We start from the raw sequence: 19,473 nt of genomic DNA, 5'->3' as shown, positions 1-19,473 counted from the left end.
AAAAAATCACTAGCAACTTATCTAATGCTTGATACAATGGCCCTGGTATAAGGCTAACCCAAGTGGCAGCCAGGGGAGAAAGAATCTCAAGGGATGGAAAAAAGAAGTTTAGCATAGAACAATTTATAAAAAAAAAAAAAAAAAAAAACCACAAAATCTGTAAAAAGTTTCAAATGATAAACAGGGGTCTGGAAAGTAAGGAGTAAGAGACAACCACTGTTTGTTGTTGTTATTCTGTTGCTTTGTTTTGTTGAGAACAGGGTCTCTGTGTAGAGTAGAATTTGTCTGGCCTCAGCCTCGGAGATTTGCCTGCCTCTGCCTCCTGAGTACTGGCATTAAAGGCGTGCGTACTACACCCAGCAAAGTAGAGTACTAAATAGTATACACTGTTAAAAGAAACAGCTCCCCGGCCCTGCTGCGCTGCACAAGTAACTAATGTGAAAGCACAGTGGCCACAGCCATCTTCCCTGCTGAATGTAACATGGAGAGAGTGGCTGCATCACCGTACGTCCTTCTCATTATCTGTAATTACCTTGCACTAAGCTATACGGAACAGGAACAGTATCAATCTGTTTCATTATAATTATCCAAAAATCAATGGTTCCCTAATTAAAATTATAAATAGTGAAATTCTCTTAAAATAACTGTTTGACCAATTCCCATGACCCTTGACTCTGAACAGTAATTTCCTTCCCACCTTCCTGTTTAGACACACTACCTTCTCTTCTTCCTTCTCCTACCAGAAACTGTCAAGGCATTCAGGTTTTTAGAAGAGCAAGGGGAAGGAGGGAGGGAGAGAGGAAGGGAGGGAGGGAGGGAGAGAGGAAGGGAGGGAGGGAGGGAGGGAGAGAGGGAGGGAGGGAGGGAGGGAGGGAGAGAGGGAGGGAGGGAGGGAGGGAGGGAGGGGGGGAAGGAGGGAGGAGCAGGGAGGGAAGAGTGGCAGGCAGGCAGAGAAAAGAGCTAACACTCAACATGAAAGCATGGAACATCTCTGAGAAACACCTGTCCCTGAAACTGTCTACCCAGCTTTATAATCATGCTTCAGGCAGTGTTGACTTAGTTTCCCCACTACCTGAATATAACCACCTCCTATTGACATGTATGTGCCACAGCCCCTGCCTGGACAGGCAGCCCTGTTCATCTGCCTGACTGCCAATGACAACCATATCCACTACTACCTACTGCAGAAGCAATTTCTGAGTTAGCCAAGAAGACTCGGCCGTTTCTGGAACTGAGTTTTGCCTATTTGAGGAAGATGCTGTCTTCAAGCTAAATCCCAGCAAGCACTGGTAAATGCTAGTATTCAACAGACAGCTATGCATTATGTCCCTCCTTCCACAGCCACATACAAGAGGGCTTTCTGCAGAGTTCTTAACAAGCCACGTTCTCCCACTCATCTCTCCCTTTGCTCTTATGCTCTTTAGTTAACTGTGTTAAAACATGCAAATCTGCCTCGTGAATACTCCTCAACCAACTTTGAGACCCAACCTTGCCAGAGCCAGGTCTGTAGGGAGACTTTTTTTTCCTCAACAGTTGGAGGTTCCCATTCAACCCCATGGAATGGCTCTTGGACCATAATCTGTTTTCTCTTCAGGTCTCTGCCCTCCATGGGACTTGTGAGCACAAAGCCAATACACAATTCTGTCAGGACGCCTGCACAAAGAAACTCAGAGGAATCTACCAAATGAGAGAAGAATCAAGAATCAGTTGACAGCAAAGCATTCCTTCTATTTACATTTCCAACACCTGTGCTCAAGCAGTTCCTGGGCAAATCAGGAAAACTCTCGCAGGGTAAAGACTTTAGGAGACAGAGAAGAGATTAACAAGAAGAAGTGCATTTAAAGATAAGCAGTCACAGAACAGGTGACAAAAAGCAAGAAACTGGCTGATCCTAAGGCTGCTGTGATAATGGGGGCACTTAAAAACCTTAAGACCCAAGTATGATCTTTAATCCCCAGAAGCCAAAAATAGAGAATCAGGACAATGGACCGTGACTATTTAAGTGAGGGAGGAAAAACAGAAGCTGGTATTTTCAACCACAACCAACATGGAAAACTGCTGATTTTATCTCGACTTTGTTGTGCAGGTTAACCAAACTTGGTGGCCTTGGAATAAGTCCATGAACCTACCTACCACAGAAAAGAAGACAGACACCATGTTCCCGTGCAGAAGGTGTACTGGTAGCAGTAAAGCTCTCCACCACTGTGAGGAGACAATGGGAAGAACTTTCTTCTCTTTCTACATCAGTGTCTTACCCCAAGTCTCTCCTGAAGTGCCAAACATTTCAGTGGAAAATAAGGAAGAGTTCTAAGATAATGTTTGTTATTTGAATATTATACTCAAGATACTGCTTAGGTTTTTAAACTATAGAATTAGTTGTATTATAAAATAATGTAGAAAATACTGATAATTTGAAAGGTATTTAAAGGATTTTGCCACCAGACGAGTAAATGATTCATTTTGTGTTATGTGATAGAAAAGACAGAGTATTTGTTGCATGGCATTTTTTAAATAGAGGCAAAAGCATAGCCAAACTAAAAGCAATAAACTATTCTGTAGAAAATACAAACAATGCATCTTTATAATGAATATGTTACTGTTAAGTTAAATCATTTTTACCAAATGAGAGGTCCTCCAGTTTACACTGTTATAAAAGAAATGCACTGCTACAGCACAAAACCAGCCTCTCTGGTTCTAACCAGAACAACCAGCTGAAGCAAAGACTTATTTTATTTAGATAAATCTGTAGATATGATGGGTGTAATTAATTGTTCAGCTCAAAATGCAATTCTGTGGTACTTTTAATGATTTAGGTATACACAGCTTTAGTTCTCAGAGCAGACTAAAAATAGTGATTTTAATTTATTCCTGCTGCCTACAATTACCCACAACCATGTATTTTTAAATATTTCCAGCCTATAAAAATTACTAATTTTTGCCACTTGTGTTTATCTGCATTTAGACTTTGATTTGGATAAATTAAGCTCTCAAGTGTTCCTTGCTTTATGAAACTCTGCATGTTGTACACTTCAACACAAATAAATGACTTGTACCATTAGAGGTTTAAATAATGTAATGTATTTCATGCTCAGCCTGAAGCTGGATTCCAATGAAGTTGCTAATGCACGTAATGATTAAGTGTAACTCAAATACTAACTGTGTTGTTGAAAACATGACAGGCAATAATTTGGTCTATTATATTCTGCCATTTAATTGCCTAGTACAGACATTCTCTGACACGTTATGAAGCAATGATTTACAATTATTCAAGCTGCAAAGGTCAGAAAGTGACATTATAATCATCTACATAGAGATCCCTCTAATGCACAAAAACTAGGTAATCACACACACACACACATACACACACAGAGTTAACTGCATTAGTAACTTTCTATTTAAGGTTTTCTAAATCATCTAGGAATAAACATTTCCTAAGCACACTAATGTACAATTTAAATTTTTTGTGGAATCTTCTCATATACTGAGTGAAATATTTGGAAAATGTTCATATTCTCTCCTGATTAGGTAAATCCTATTCAACTATTTAACGAACTCCATATATACCAATCAAGACAAAACACAAGAAAATCTACCAGTAAGTAACATGGTCCCTAATTCACATATACTGGGTTTATGCTTCTGAAAAAATGACATAAAAAATATAGGCATCATTTCTTGGGTCTAATCTAAGTTTTCTACAATTGTTCTACGATAATTACTATTGAAATATGACAATAACCTATCTTGATGAATTTTATCCCAGTACCAGTTTTAGGCACTTTCTTTTCCCGATTACATAGAGACAGTTAAACACATGTGAGTATAATAAATTATCACCAGATGAAGGACAGAGGGGGAGGGAGAGGGAAAGGGGAGGGGCTAACATCATTTACAGTAACTCTTACCCACAGGGAAAATAAAACAAGGAAATGAGGCAGGGTTTGAATACCAGAATATGAGAGTAAGACTGGATAAGCAGTCTTTTATCAGAACGTAAATTTTAACAAAAATGGAATATATGTGGCTAATGGAAGTAGATGTTATGCTATTACATGCTACAGAAAACAACCTAGATGGAAAAACAATGAATAAAAATCATAGTAATGGAAAAAGACACAAACAACACAAAGCAGAAGAGTAATGAACAGAAAGAGATAATTAAGAGAAGAGCAGCCATGAGCCGGGAGGGCTGGCTGCAGAAGCGCATCACATCACTTGCACCTCCGCTCTCCCATCTATGAACAGGGAGAGCCAACACCAGCTAAAGAACAAAAGCCATCAAAACAGCAAATGAGACAAATGTAAAATGCAGCATTTACACCAAACAGTAAACAAATACTAGCATTTAATTCTAAATTCACAATGCACATGGGCTTATTAAATTAACTTAACATGTGTGGTGTGGAGGCTGAGAACTGATCCCAGGCCTTGCACATGTTAGACAAGAGTTCTATCACTAAGCTGCATCCCAAATCCTACATCCAGGATGTGTTTACAAACTAGCAGAACATGTAGAATGCCTTTTCAGGTTGAGAGTTTTCACATTCTTGACAACTAAAATAAGTAAAGACAGAGAGGATCATGACTTTAGTAAAAAGATGTGTCTGGCCTATTTTTAAGCCAAAATGTAGTTAAATAAAACTGTCAACTTTTGCACAGGGCAATATCTAGTTTTACCCCCACTAAGCACTGTCACACTGGCAGTAGACTTTCATGTAGACTATACATCAAAAACCTGGTTATAAATATCATTGCACTCTATAAAATTCTTCTCCTAATCATACTTAGATGTAAGAAAAATACTATACAGAAGCTCTATTAGAACTAGAAATATGGTTCAGGGGTTAAAGAGCACTGGCTACTCTTGAAAAGAATCTAGGTTTGATTCCCAGCATAAATATGGAGGCTTATGAGTATCTGTAACTCCAGATATAGAGTATCCAACACCCGCTTCTGGCCTCCACAGCCAACAGATAACATGCATCAACATACACACATGCAGACACACACACACATAAAATAATAAATAATTTTTAAAAAGGGGGGCTAGAGAGATGGCCTTCAGATTAAGAATACATGTTGAGCTTCCAGATGACTTGAGTTTAATTCTCATTTCCCATATGATAATTACAATCATCCATAACTGCAATTCCAGAAAATCTGAAGCATCTTCTAACTTCACGGGTACCAGGGACAAAGAATGCTCTGCCTACACTCATATCATAAAATAAAATAAACAAACATTTTTGAAATAAATAATAATTTTCAAAGCAGCAGTTTATAAGTCAACAAATAAAACTTTGCTCTCCTGGAACTAAGTAACAAACAACTTTATTGACTTTATCATTATCTGTTCATAATATGAAAAGATAAACTTTGTTCATACAGAACATTAAGCCTAAATCAGAGCCAGACAATGAGAACTAGGCTTTCAACTCATTCAGCTTCTTCTGTCAAGGTCATTTAAACCCCGATATACCATGACCACAATCTATTGATCTTGAAGATCCAAAAATACTAAAAGCAACATAAGTCCAGATGCAACAAAATCAAAGGCAATTTTTATGTGCGAGTTGCCAATTCAGATTTATACAATGACATCTTAGTGGAAACTCTAAGACACATAGTTCACATGGACCTACAATCTTCCAGCAGAAAGACCAAAAAAAGCAGCCAAATAATTACAAGCAACCTGCTACGTTAATATTGGAGTTATTCAAAAGAATATATCATTTCCTTAAATCTCACCATAAGGAAACTATGAGGTTACTGCAAAAAGAAGTTCAGTTTTATAACAGTTAATTAAAAAATGTTCCCACCTCGTTGCTTTACGCATTATTCAACCAGGTCTATTTGAGAAATAACTACTTATAACTAAATAAGGAAGAGGTCATTAATAAAATTTCAGAAGACTGAGACTAAGATATTAACTACTGGATAAAAGAAAACATAGTACAAGACCTTCTGTTTGTGACAAAATTATAGAACTAATGTTCCTGAAAGATCACTTCACCTTTTAAAGCATGATTCTGTAAAAGGTAAAATTTATAGCAATTAAAGCTAATGAAGAAATGCAGCATAGCCTGCTTATGTTCAGGAACTAATGGGTCCACTGAGCATCTGTGAGATTATTTAGCCATCAGTGATAATGAATTGACACTGTCAGCAATGTTAATGTACCAGTGCTCTCCTGTGTCAGAGGTAAGAGCCAGTCCCTACTTTTTGTTTTGTTTTCTATTTTAACTTTTGTTACTTTCCTGCACCTAACACATGAAACATAAACAACCAAAAACACCATTTTATGAAAATCAAATTGCCTGGTCCTTTACTGCTCTATTCAACCTTACTGATCAATCCTCTTCAGCCTTCTGAACTTCTTCAGAGCTTCTGGCTTTACTGTAAAGCTCTAGAACCTACTAAATTACTATGGGTGACTTTTAGACTGGACTTATTTTTAGAAAAAAAAAAAAAGAGAGAATTAAAACTGCACAGGAGGTGAAATTTAAAGCCTAACTATAAGTCTAAAAGTTAAATACTAAAATCTAGTGTGCTTTACCCATATACCCTTCACACAGACACACGCGCACACGCGCACACACACACACACACACACACACACACACACACGCACGCACACACACATACACACACACTACAATGAAGCTGTCTGTTGCAAATATAAGATTCAATACACTCATATTTACTTCCATTCTATATCTTGGTGATCAAATATATGAACTATACTGCATTTCCTCTGTGTACAGTAATAAGCAATCGGCTAAGGAAAGGTATATTGTTCAAATTATATATTTAAAGCCAATTAATTATAAACTATTTCTGACACTATGTATGTAAAATATGATTCTCAGGAAAAGTTTCTTTTTCTCTTTCCAATATTATTACCCTAAATTTTAAAAAATGGGTAAAAATTAGATTTCAGCTAACCTAATATTGCAAAACAAAAAAACTTTTACTTATTTCTCACAAATGGGAAAGAAACTGCTTCCTGCTTCCTAATGGCACATCTACACTGGAGTCATAATCATCTCCTATAACTCAGAGAACAACAACAGTAAGTTGTTAAAATTACAAGACCTATAGAAATTAAAATGGACCATTTGGGACTTGACCCCGGCAGCTAAACTCAGCAGTAACAAAACTCATTCTCCAACTGATCAGGAGTGGCTCCAGGCAAAGGCTCATCTCCATTTACTTTAGCTGCAAGTCACTGAACCATCAATTTGGCCAATGAATAAATCACAAACTAGGGTTGATAAAACTGCTTGCAAAGTTATTTATAAAACTGTCTTAAGGGTCAAAAAAATGAAATTGTATTCTGGGAAAATGAATTGTCCAATAAAAAGCAGAACTATTCCTGACTTGAAGGCTATTTACATGTTCATGTAAACCTGAAGAGCCTTCTACATAAGCATAATATTGGACCTATGAATGTCAGATTTCTTAAGTTTCACATAAAGTATTTTATATGATGTACTTATTCGTTAATTTCTCTAGCATAGTAACATTAAGATATATTTTAATAAGAAGGAGAGTATTAAAATCTACCTCTGAATGTCCTGTGATACACCATATATGTCTCAGCATTTTAAAACCTTTTAAACACTTCTGCTAAATTAATTAGTTTTACATTAAGGTACCTCAGTGCTTTCTATTAAATGTAACATCTGAATGAGTGAGTGACTCTACAAAGAATAATGAACTATAAAAGAAAACTAGTTTTGAAATCACATGACACAAAAATACATTATACACTGCTTTCCCAAATCATCCCTCAAATGATCAGTAACCAGGCATCTGAAATTAAATCTTTTGTTTTTCCTTGTAGAATACAACCAATGGATCCAAAGAGCCATTAATGTGATTGAAATTAAGGCAGTATAGCAGAAGGAAAAGAAACATACATATGCACTCCTAAAGCTATATTATCTGGGGGAATTTTCTGTCTTTAAATGGAATTTATAGTTCTCTCTGGCAAAGTGAATGAACATCCTATAATTTAGTCAATTTACAGATTACAGGTTCAAATTGACCTTGTAGCCCATAAAATTGCTCATCTTCAGCACAGGATTAAAGTGGGAGAAGAATGTCATAACTGTATTTAAGGAATTTACCATAACAAAGGAAAGGAGGGTACGCACGCATAATTTTCGCCACTCTTACTCATATCAGTTTTGAATCCTCAAACAATAGCTATCCCGAACACGGCTCCTGGCTCACACAGCAGAGGGGCCTTATTTACTCACCCACAGACGTGACACTTGTACTCCCTCATCCCAAGGTGCCTTTTCACATGGTTTCTGGCATCTCCAAGCTGAGCTGTTGCAAAATGGCATATCTTGCACTTGAATGGTTTTGATCCTGAGTAAATTTAACATAAAATAAGATTTGGACTTGAATCACACACTACTGATAAGATTTTTAACTGTGGAAGGCAAGCTAAATCTTAAGTAATACTACCTTCAATCTAGTTAAGAACTGCTGTCCCCAAAATAAAATACATGCATTCATTTGTAACTTTCTTGATCCCATACTTATCTCACCCATACAGTTTTAATGGTTTAGTGAGTTTTCCCAATTCTCAATTCTATTTCTAAGATGTAAAGTCAAAAACTGAATGCCACTTGACAGTTTAAATGAGATAAACAATGTTAAGTATTTTTCATACAACTGACAAAAATCTTTCTTGGAAGTAGTCTACATAATAATGGAACATTTTAAAAACACAAATGCAAAGTCACTGGTGTGTACAGTGTATCACTGAAGATATTTCTCAGTACCCATCCACTCTCCTCACAGTTCTCCAGCTTTGAATTCACTTTCACAAAAACAGTAGTACAAACGTTCTGTCCCTGACCTCAGTGAGTCGCCGTATTAAATGTCACTACATCTTCACAGACACGAGACACAGCATATAACTGCCTTGCTCTTGTCATCATGTCAGAGTCTATGGTGAATTCACAAACCACAAGGATTAACATCTTGGTTACTGAGCTGACTAACAAATACTTCAACACAAGAGGATCAGTAACAACAACAACATATTTTAAATAATTAATTAGAAAGAAGTGAGATTAAATATACTCCAAACAAAATGTAAACCCTTTCAGAGTTACTAGCACTACTGTGAGTGATGGGAAAGACACCATTCATTAATCAGTCCCACAATCTCTTAAAAACATATGTACAGATTGTCTTCCAATTTTCTAAGTACTACCACATCTTGAAGGAAATCAAAACAATAAAGACCACAGCTTAGATTCATTACAATGTTTCTGTATCGTGATTAGCATGTAACTGGGGAATTAATTCAAATTTCAAAAGTTACAGAGTACAGATAAATAAAATTTCAATCTTTGATCAATGAACCTTTGTGGAGTCCTGGGGGGTGAGAAGCTTGAAACTAAAGCACTCAAGAAAAAAAATTATTCTCTTAAATTTGAAGTTAGTTCTCAAAGGTGACCAAAAACGTAAAGCATTTAATTTTAACCTTCCAACATAAATTTAAGAAAAAGGTCAACAGCACTGCGTGGCAGACAAGGCTGAGCACTTCCCTGTCTGACAACAGTGAAGCAGATCCCATAGTGCTTCACTTCGATGGTCAGGAGATGTAAAATATATCCAACACCTAAATGGCTCTATCTAGTAACACTTATATGTTTGAATATCAAAAGCAGGTTGGGATTCTAGCTTACAGCAATAACATTCTAGCAATCATTTTAGAAACTATTTTTTAATAATTTATTTAAATGATCCAGATAAAATTAAGCCTATCAGCACTTTGAAATATATGAAAGACAGAATCTCATAATGGAATTTTGGAAAAATAAGAATCAATCTGTCTGTGGTTTCAGTTGTAGTGCTTTTTCAAGAACAACTTGGAAATTATTAATAAACAATAGTATCAAGACCTCAAACAAAAAGGATAAAACTCCCCCAACATTTACCTACAGGATGACTTGGAGATGCAGACATAAACACCTGGTGCCTCTGACAGCCCCCAAAATCTGACTAGGCCTGCTCAGGTGGCACTAATGCCAATGAGCACACAGAAACGCCAGTGCAGAGCTCTGAGGAAGTCCTTTCTTAAGTCTCAGGGCTCACTGGTGCAGTGCATGGACCCCACAGGAATCAGGAATTCTGCAAGCTGCTGCCCAGAGAAAGTCAGGGAGACCTCACAGCTGACACTCATGATCCTAGCCGCCTGTCTAAGGTGTCCTTCCTATGCCATCAGCATTCAAGGACCAGCTGAGCTAAGGCCTCTCTCTGAGAAAAGGAAGTCTTTCCTTTTACTTCCTTAAAGATAATATTTCATTCTTAAACTTGCCATATGATACACATTATAAAATGGGTCTACACATGTCCATATCACAAAAACTATAAAATCACATATTTCTAAATTTGCCTTTCTCTCAGGTGTATTTTAGTGATTAAAAACACCCAGGATTATCTTAAGTAATTCTATTCCTTGGAGCAGCATTTTTTTTTTTTTTAAGTTTTAATTTGGATGGTAAGATTTTATGAAAAGCAAAAACACAAAAGTGGCCTTAACTTTCTGGTGCCTGATTATTTACTAAACAAATCCAAGGACTTGAGATCTCAATCTGCACCCAGACCTAAAGGTCACACCTCTGCTGCACTCTTACTGCTATGTGCACACACACACACACACACACACACACACACACACACACACACACACGTGGCATTCAAATTCAGAAGGAAGGACAGGGGCCTGCAGATCTTAGAGGGAGAAATAATACAGATGCCTGTTGTTCAGAGAGATCATGAATACCATGGAGACCGTGTAGACCATGCAGACTATGCGTGCAGACCATGCAAACAGACCATGCAGATCATGCGTGCAGACCATGCAGACCGTGAAGATCGATGTGTGCAGACCATGCAAACAGACCATGCAGACAGACCATGCAGACAGACCATGCAGACAGACCATGCAGACAGACCATGCAGACCGTGCAGATCATGTAATGCTTGCTGACTGTAGTGTAAACCCCAGGTTCTTCCTAAACATCTGAACATCTCACTCACTCGTTGTTTCACTCAGTTGTTCACACCCATCCGACAATTACACTGAACACCAACTTTGAGTGAAGTGTGTGCAGAGTAAGTAGTGAATGAAGTCAGTCCCTTTCCACTATGCCCAGCCTGCAAATTAACTTGGGGAACTCTGTTATTTGTAAACCACTACACACTGAGCTGCAGACAGACAGCACTAACTTTTTTTTCAGTGAATTTGCACACACCATCATATGTACCTATATATAAACATTTTTCAAAGGACATAAGGAAGCAAAATACTATCAACACAAACAGAATGGCTTCCTGATATCTTGAGGCTTAAATATATTTTCCATGTGCTGTGACATAAAATACAGAATACTGCACAGGAGGTAACACCCTGCTCCATGAGCTCTTGTGCTGCAAGATAATCAAGCTGAGCACTTCACAGCACAGACGCACAGGAAGCGATATGCTTTCTGCCTACAGTTCTTGATAATCAAAACTCATCTCTTAAGAGTGCTGCTTATATCACACTAACAATAATTAGACCAAGTTACATAAAACATACAGCAAATTCCAAATTTGGAAACGGGTTGGATGAGTGAGCCATTTCTAGCTAAGCAGGACTAGCAGCCCTGTCTTACTGGCTCTTTCATAGAGAAAAGCAAAGCACCAACCAGAGAGCTGTCCACTTAAAGATATCCCAGGGGAAAAAACAGCATGAAACTAAATCTGAAGACCAACTTCCCCCACAAAAGTGACTCAGGAAGGATGTGCTTCAAAGCATACAAAAATGTACTTGCTGATAAGACTAACAGAAGATATTAGGGAAAAAAAGCATGCTAACTTTTCCTAAATGTTACAATCAATGATGTAACTTATATAAGTAGGGTTACTCTGTCACATATTGATAGTTACCTCACTTTCACATCCACATTAACTTGATTTTAAATGCAATTAATACATATAGTCAAGGAAGACTAATGGACTACATTGTGCACTTAACCTGGTAGACATTTTCAAATGGCACAAGTGACCAGTGCAAACCTATTTTGCATTGTAAACGACTAAATAAATCTTAATGGATTAAGAATGATCAGCTATCAACACACAAGGGAAATTAAGTGCTGAAATGCCTACATTGATTATTTTAAATTATTAGCCTTACTCTATTCTTGAATTTGTATGCTTTTAGTGAGCTTTAACACATTTACAAGACTTATTGACTATAATTACAAGAGAATTCAAGTAATGGACACATCAATTATAAGCAACATGTCTTGACCAGACAGTTGCATAAAGAATTCTAAAAAGAGCTCCATTAGCATCTTCCTCTCAGTTTTACTCAGCTTTATCTGACTTAAGAGGGGATGTTAAGAAAACACATATTTTCTATGCGCAAGAACAGCTTGGTACCTACCTAAGATCATGTCATTCCAGAGTGTGAGAAGCAACAACAGAGGTGCTGACCATGCAAACCAGTAAGCACCTAAGTGTGCTCCAGGTGGCTGCACAGCATGTGGCTAGTGGGCAGCAGGCCCACACACAAGGTCTAAAATGTTTATATTGACCTCAGCTACTCCTGTGTGCCTCTTCCCGTTACTTTCTTCAAGGAAAAATTTGATTCATCTTTAATCATCATCAATTACTAACAGTGCTCTAGATCTTTCTCCTTGTAACCAGTTTCAAAAACTGCAAGAATTTAAAGTATAGATTTAATAATATGCCATTATTTAAAAGTACAGTAAAATAAACCTTACAGTTTTAATGAAAATATGTTCTTTGAAATGTGAATTTATTATTCAAATCCACTCATAAATTCAACCATGTAGACAGAACTTGTCTAAGCAGAGCACAATGATTTAGAAAAGCTGTCTATTTAAAATAAAGAATGTATGGCAGGTTTATAGAAACACTGTACTGAATTTTTACATAAATTTAGAACAGTAGCTTATGCATTTTTCACCAAATATATTTTTAAAAATGTATCCCCAAACTAAACATTAACATGGAATGTTCAATGAATCCAAGTATAGACCCTAAATCAGGTGTTTCCTCAATGAAAACCAAATAAAAACACATATTAAGGAAACCATGTTCACAAATTCTGATCCATGAAAGTAGAATCTTACTGCTGGGGGTCACACTTGTAGATATAAACTACCTGTTAATAAATGTGTTTAAATTACTAGTATCTTAAGAATCTTATTAAGGGACAGGAGAGATGACTTCGCAATTTAAAACCCTGGTTTCTCTTCCATGGGAGAACTCAGGTTAGATTCCCAGGGGATGCAATGACCTCTTCTGGATCCCATGGGTACTGCATGCATGTGGTACACAGACATACATGCAAGCAAAAAACATAAAAAGCAAAAGTTAAAAAATGTCAGGCAACTCTTAAAACAAAAGAATTTTATTAAAGGCTAAAAGCTTCTTAATATGCTCTCCAAAACCACAAAGTATCATTTAATATATACTTTGGAAAGCCAAATAATTAGGACAAAACAAATGAAAAGCCGTAAAACATGGGAGTTTTACTAAGGTATGAGATGGTGGTATCTACTAACCTGCCTTTAGAATCGCTACAGCTGAGTCACCTCTGGAACCATCAAGTGTCAACACCTCTCAGATACAAGCAGAGCATCACACAAGCAAATTCAAGTAGAGCTCACACTTGGTTGGACCCAAAGTCCAAACTTTATTATTCTTTTGCACGTCATAGGAAAACAGGGGCTGGCTACAAGAGTTCCCTACCTGTGTGAGTCCGAATGTGAGCCAGAAAGGCCATGGAATTGCTGCTCCGACACATCTTCCCGCAGTACTTGCAGACATTCCCCTGGTTTTCTTCTCTCTCCCTATTGATCTGCTCGGTGTCTTCCACTATGTACTTATTTACCTCCCGCAGCAATTCCTCATGCTGTCCTTTAATATGCAGAAATAAATTCTGTTCAGAATCAAAGGGCTCTGTACACTTGACACATTTGAAGGTGGCTCCTCCCTCTGGAAGCTCTTCTACACTGGCCTGTTCATTTCTCATATGACCAGCACTAGCCAAATGCTGGTGAAGGTTGCTCTCAGTATAGAAGGATTTTCCACATAGTAAACAATGAAAGTGCTTCTCTTTTGTAGGATGCTTCATGGCTATATGAACATTCAGGCCACTCAGTCCATCTGCCAAAAAACCACAATCATCACATCGGATTCGTGTGGACTCGCCAAAAGAACTGCCTTCAGTTTTCTTCTTCTTCAACCCCTGAGCACAGTCTTTCAGGGGCAACTCACTAACTCTCCCCGCTGTCACCATCAGACCCTCTTCTGGCTGTTCTACCAATTCACCATCTTCAGTTTTTATTCTAATTATGGAAGAATCAAACTTGCCAAAACTGTACATTGTTTGCCCTTTGTCATCAATACTTATTATAGTTTCATAAACATCATTACTGTCAGCTGTGCCATTAGAGGTTGGGGCATCCTCTTCCAAAATGACTTCGGCTTCATGTTGTGAATTCATCACAATTTCCTTATTCACAAGAATAGAATTTGCTTGCACATCTTTTAAATCTTCTGAAGTCTGTTCACATCCAACCTTGTTCTGGCCTCCGACATCCAGGTCCAGTTGTTCTCTTGGTATTTTCATCACCACAGGGGAAGTGGATTCAGCTGAATGGCCCCCATCTAGGTCTCCAGGGCAGGGGGACTTGTGAAGAATTTTTCCTTCACTATCATCCATGCTGCCTCCCTCATCTTCACAGTGTGTACTTGTATCACCAACATCATCCAACACGTCATGGCTTTTCTTTGCTGTCTCACAATCCACAGCAGAGCTTGCTAGGTTTTCACTTTGAAGACAGCCTGGGGAGCTGTGGTTAGAGGAAGTGTTAAGGGACACTATCTCCCTGGGTTTCACACTTTTGTCCTTAACAAGGTGCAAGGTCTCACAAAAGGAATGATCTTCACTAAAATTAGATTCTTGCTCAGTCACAACTGCCACTGAATCAGGAGTACAGAGTACTTTAGACATATCTAAATTAGTAGTGTCATCTAAAATAGAACAGTCTGCAGGATTTCTAGATTGGAGAGTACCAGATGATTGCTGTGGATTTATTTGGAATTCCTCAGAATTTTGTGAATGCTCCTCCTCCGGTATAGTGATGCTCTTGGATATTTCTGAAGAACCTGCTTCCACATTAGAAGAGCTGAGGTAAGACTGCCTTTTCATTTTATGCTTCTCTGTTGCAGCATGCCTAGTCATCTCTCTTCGAGTCACCGCATAGTAATCACAGGCCATGCAATAAAACTCAAATTCTTTGGTATGCTTCCTTTTCACATGCAGCTCTAGAGAAGCAGCAGAGTGAGCACTGAACTCACAGTGTAGACATTTATTGTCACTTGAACATGCATCATCATGCTGTAGAGGGTCCTCTGTGTCTGGAGATATCTGTCCCTTTTTATCAGAGAGTTGACTGCTAACTTCTCCATCTACAGAATGAACTACATTTCCAGCTTCAGCCTCACCTGCATTTCCATTATCTACCACCGGCTTTTCTAAAGCAGATCTATCTAACTTAGCTGACTTGTTAGGCTGCTCATTAGCAATAGTCACTGTTAGAGGGGTGTTCTTCTTACACGCGTCAAGATTACCCCCTTCGGGGCCAACAATTATATCTGAACTTTGTTTCCCATTTGCTTCTATTTCTACCCGTCCTTTATGTTTCTTGGTAGCACAATGGCGTTCCATATCTCCTTTAGTTACAGTATAATACTTACATACTTTGCACAAATAACTATACTGGTGACTGTGTTTACGCCTGATGTGCACAGTCAAATTTGTAATACTAGAGGCCAAAAGTCCACAGTGTGAACAAGTCCGAGAAATGCTACCTTTGGGCCTCCCTCTCTTTGGAGTAGTGGCTAAGCCTAATTCATCCTCTTTGGTGCTGACACCAGACTGTGGCAGTTCCTTAGGTGTTAGCATACTCTGTTCAAAATGCTCCTGTACTCGCACACCAACATGGCCTTCAGGCCTTCCACATCCAGAAACACTGGACTCTTCTTTTTTATCATTTGCACCTATACATACTCTTTCAATGCACTCTTCAAAACTTAAACCAATATTGTTTTTTTTAGCATTTTCAAGATGTTTACTTCTTTTAATGTGCTTCTCCATTCCTTCTTTACTCAATGAATAAAGATTACATGCTTTACAAAGAAAGTGATAGTCCTGACCATGCCGAAGCTTTATGTGTCTCGTAAGGACGGTAGAAGACCTTGTTTTATAAAAACACTTCTTACACTGAAACTGAGGCTTACTTGAATGCCTTCCTTCAGTTCCGTGGCTTGCCCTGGACTCAACAGGTTCTTCCTGGGCTGCTTTCCCTGAGTCTTCTCTAGAATCTGCCATGTTTACTGACTCTAAAGTACTTAAAGGTAAAACAGGATCACTACTCAATGATGAAGCAGTCTTTGGTTGAACCACTAAACTATTATGTGTCTCAGTTGCTCTGTGTTCTTCCACATCTTTCTCAGACAAGAACAGATTACAACAGGTACAGAAAAAGCCCATGTCATGCTTCTCCTTCATATGGTCTCTAAGATTCGTTTCATTCAAGGAAATAAAGGAGCAACACTGACAGCTGAGGACAGGTGTCATTTGCTGATGCTGATTACTATGCAAGTGTTCCTCCAAGTCTCTCCTTAATGGACTAGAAAAGTCACAAGTTTGACAATGAAAGTGCACCTCTCTTCCATGGCATTTTTTAACATGAATTTCGAAGTCTGTCTTGTTTGCAGCTATCTGACCACACTCTGTACAGGTACACTGCGCAGAGAGCTGGTGGTCAGCCGGCTTTACTGGCAGGGAGCCCAGCCGTGTGGAGCCTGAAAGGCAGGAGGTTGTCTTGTCCTGCATCACTTGTGCGTTGTCTGAGGTAGTCACACACAGACTTTGAACATCTCTGCTCATCTGTATTTGTTCCGGCACTGGCTGTGCATTTGTTCTCATCTGTGTTCTCAAGTGTTTCATATACATCCTCTGAGTTTCATTTGTACCCCTTTTATTAATTCCTAGAAGATTAAACCTTTTCTTTGCCTGGCCCTTTAAAGTAAAAGTGCCACTTCGTCTGCGAAAGCTATTACCCAACATTAGAAGGTTTCGCTCAGATCTTGGCCTTGAGGTGATACTAATACTGACATGCGTCGTCTGCAGGGCATTTTTAGTGGATTCTGATTTATTGAAAAGACCCTCTGAGCTTACTAAGCCTCCGAGCTGTTTGTTGTGATTTTCGGGATTTTGAGCTACACCAAAACTAACATTTTCCTCAACTACATCTGCTTTCCCTGATGAGATTTTCCTAGATGGCACCATTTCAACAAGGAGCTCACTACTGCCAGCACTGTCTTCAGAAGGAGCTTCTCTGCAGTCTTTGAACTTGCTCCCAGGATTCTGTACTCCTTTTGAATCCCCATTCCTTGCTATTGGTTTAGAAGCTCTTGGTTTTGTCCTAACATTTTTTGTTCCCATGACACAGGCTTTTTTAGGAAAAGATTGTTTTGTTAAGATCTGTACAAATCCTCCACGAGCAGCGAGGTTCTGACGACGAAGGTGTGTTTTGCCAAGATAGTGTGCATTCAACAGGTTTTCTTCAGCACACTGAAAGCCACAGAGATCACAGGAGAAGACTTTCTGTGCCCCATGAGTATGTCTGACATGCACATGAGGAGATGAGCTGCTCTCTGCTCTGTGGCTACAGTGGCAGCAGGCACATTCCTTCCCCTGTTCCACATGACATTCCACATGCTTTTCCAAAGCAGAGCAAGAGGGAAATGAACAGCCACATACAGCGCACCTGAGTCCTGTCTCTACACTTCCAAAGCTACAACTAATGCTCATTCCTTCTGGAGGAGAAGGAGTGTGCTTCTCAGGAACAAGGGAAACCACTTCCTGAGCAGGCTTTTTCACTTCATCAGCTTTCAGGGAAAGAGTATTAGATGTGCTAAAATCAGAGGATGAGGAGAAAACATTGGGAAGAGCTCTGCCTCCTTCTGAGAAACTTGCAGGAAAGGCCTCCTTTCCCAGTTCAGCCAAATGGACATTAACTTCCGCAGTGCCCAACCCACAGGCACCCTGCTCTCTTGTCTCAGGCTCCACGGCCTCTGCTCTCAGTCGTTTGGAAGCACGTTCATTTCTGTCTTCTTCTACAGTAATACTGTCGGAGTTGGACGATTCTGAAAAAACTCTTTTGCTGGTAAAATTCTCAGAGGCATTTGCTATGTCATCAGATACAGGCCCACAACTGTCATCATGGGATGAAACACTCCTCAGATCTTTTGCTCCCTTAACACTTTCATCCTCATCATTTTCATGTTTGTTCTCAGAATCCATTCTCAATAAAGTTCTGATGATATTTCTTCTGTCAAAGTTGAATGTAATTGGAGCTTACAACCTGTGAAATAAACAGACATGGTATTAAAGCTTTGAACATAAAAAAAAATACAAAACTCTTACTCTGGATCTGAGGGAGAAAAACATGATGAAATTAACCTTCATGCTTGACTGAATCTGACCAAAGTCTAACGTTCTAAAGGCAATCTTGCTATGTGTGGTGGTTCATACCTGTAATCCCAACAACCAAGTCAAGATGACTGCCTTATGATCAAGGTCCCAATCTAGGTTACAGAGTGACTACCAGGGCCAAGCCAGGCTACAACAGAGAAAAAGGAAGAGAAAGAAGAAAAGGAAGAGGAAGAGGAGGTGGAAGCAGCAGCAGCAGCAGCAGCAGCAGCATGAGGAGGAGCAGGAGCAGCAGCAATCAAATCTGTGGACCACTGCTGACTCACAAAGCAATACTAAGCATCTTGGTGGGAAAATAGGAATATTCTCCATCAGCTTCCAAAAGTTTTCACGTTTCAATTCTCTGAAATAGTAGACTTTGGTTGACTTCTTTTTAAACAGAGAAGAAGCCTTTCTTTTGAATTACGTTTTGGTGAACTCCCATTCTATGAAACAGATGAAAACAAAACCAGTGATCTGAGTCTAGAGGCACTGCCTTTCCTCTGTGGCCTCTCAAGAAGAACCAGATGCTTATCTACTTTGCCTCTTCCCCTAAAGCAAAAGCCTTACCATAACTGTTCTCAGGAGATCTCAAGTGACACCATACATATTCGAATCACAGATCACCACTCATCCTAAGTCTTTGCCGATGAAAAGCCCTCCTCTTGCAGGTAGCAATCAACTTTCTTATCTCAGAGTCATTTTTGTGTTGTCTGAAGATTAACAGTAAAGGGAAATGTCACTGGTACAAAATTAATGGAGTATTTTTTGGAGAAGAAGGGAATTATCCTGAATAAAATGCCTTAAAATCAATATTATTGATTTGATTTTTCATTATGATAGTTAATTAAATTAACACTTATCATTTTCCATTTATTTTA

The 19,473-nt window shown here is 38.7% G+C and overlaps 1 protein-coding gene across 3 annotated transcripts in view; it reads right to left on the bottom strand.

Moving 5' to 3' along the window:
- Window positions 1-19,473, bottom strand: part of Znf407 (zinc finger protein 407) — a 389,208-nt gene that overhangs the window by 348,095 nt on the left and 21,640 nt on the right. For 2 of the 3 annotated variants that reach the window (XM_034518392.2, XM_076912347.1), the window contains exons 2-3: window positions 13,798-18,485; window positions 8,265-8,379 (exon numbers count right to left, since the gene is read on the bottom strand). In XM_034518392.2, the coding sequence (XP_034374283.1) occupies window positions 8,265-8,379; window positions 13,798-18,424 (4,742 nt within the window). In that variant the 5' untranslated portion in view covers window positions 18,425-18,485. Of the gene's footprint in view, window positions 1-8,264; window positions 8,380-13,797; window positions 18,486-19,162; window positions 19,273-19,473 lie in introns of those variants that run through there. The other variant, XM_076912346.1, reaches the window with a different exon arrangement.

Source organism: Arvicanthis niloticus, chromosome 14, assembly GCF_011762505.2.
Source record: "Arvicanthis niloticus isolate mArvNil1 chromosome 14, mArvNil1.pat.X, whole genome shotgun sequence".
NCBI classification, from domain to species: domain Eukaryota; kingdom Metazoa; phylum Chordata; class Mammalia; order Rodentia; family Muridae; genus Arvicanthis; species Arvicanthis niloticus.
The sequence above is the reverse complement of the archived record's forward strand: the minus strand, read 5'-3'. Positions and strand labels throughout refer to the sequence as shown.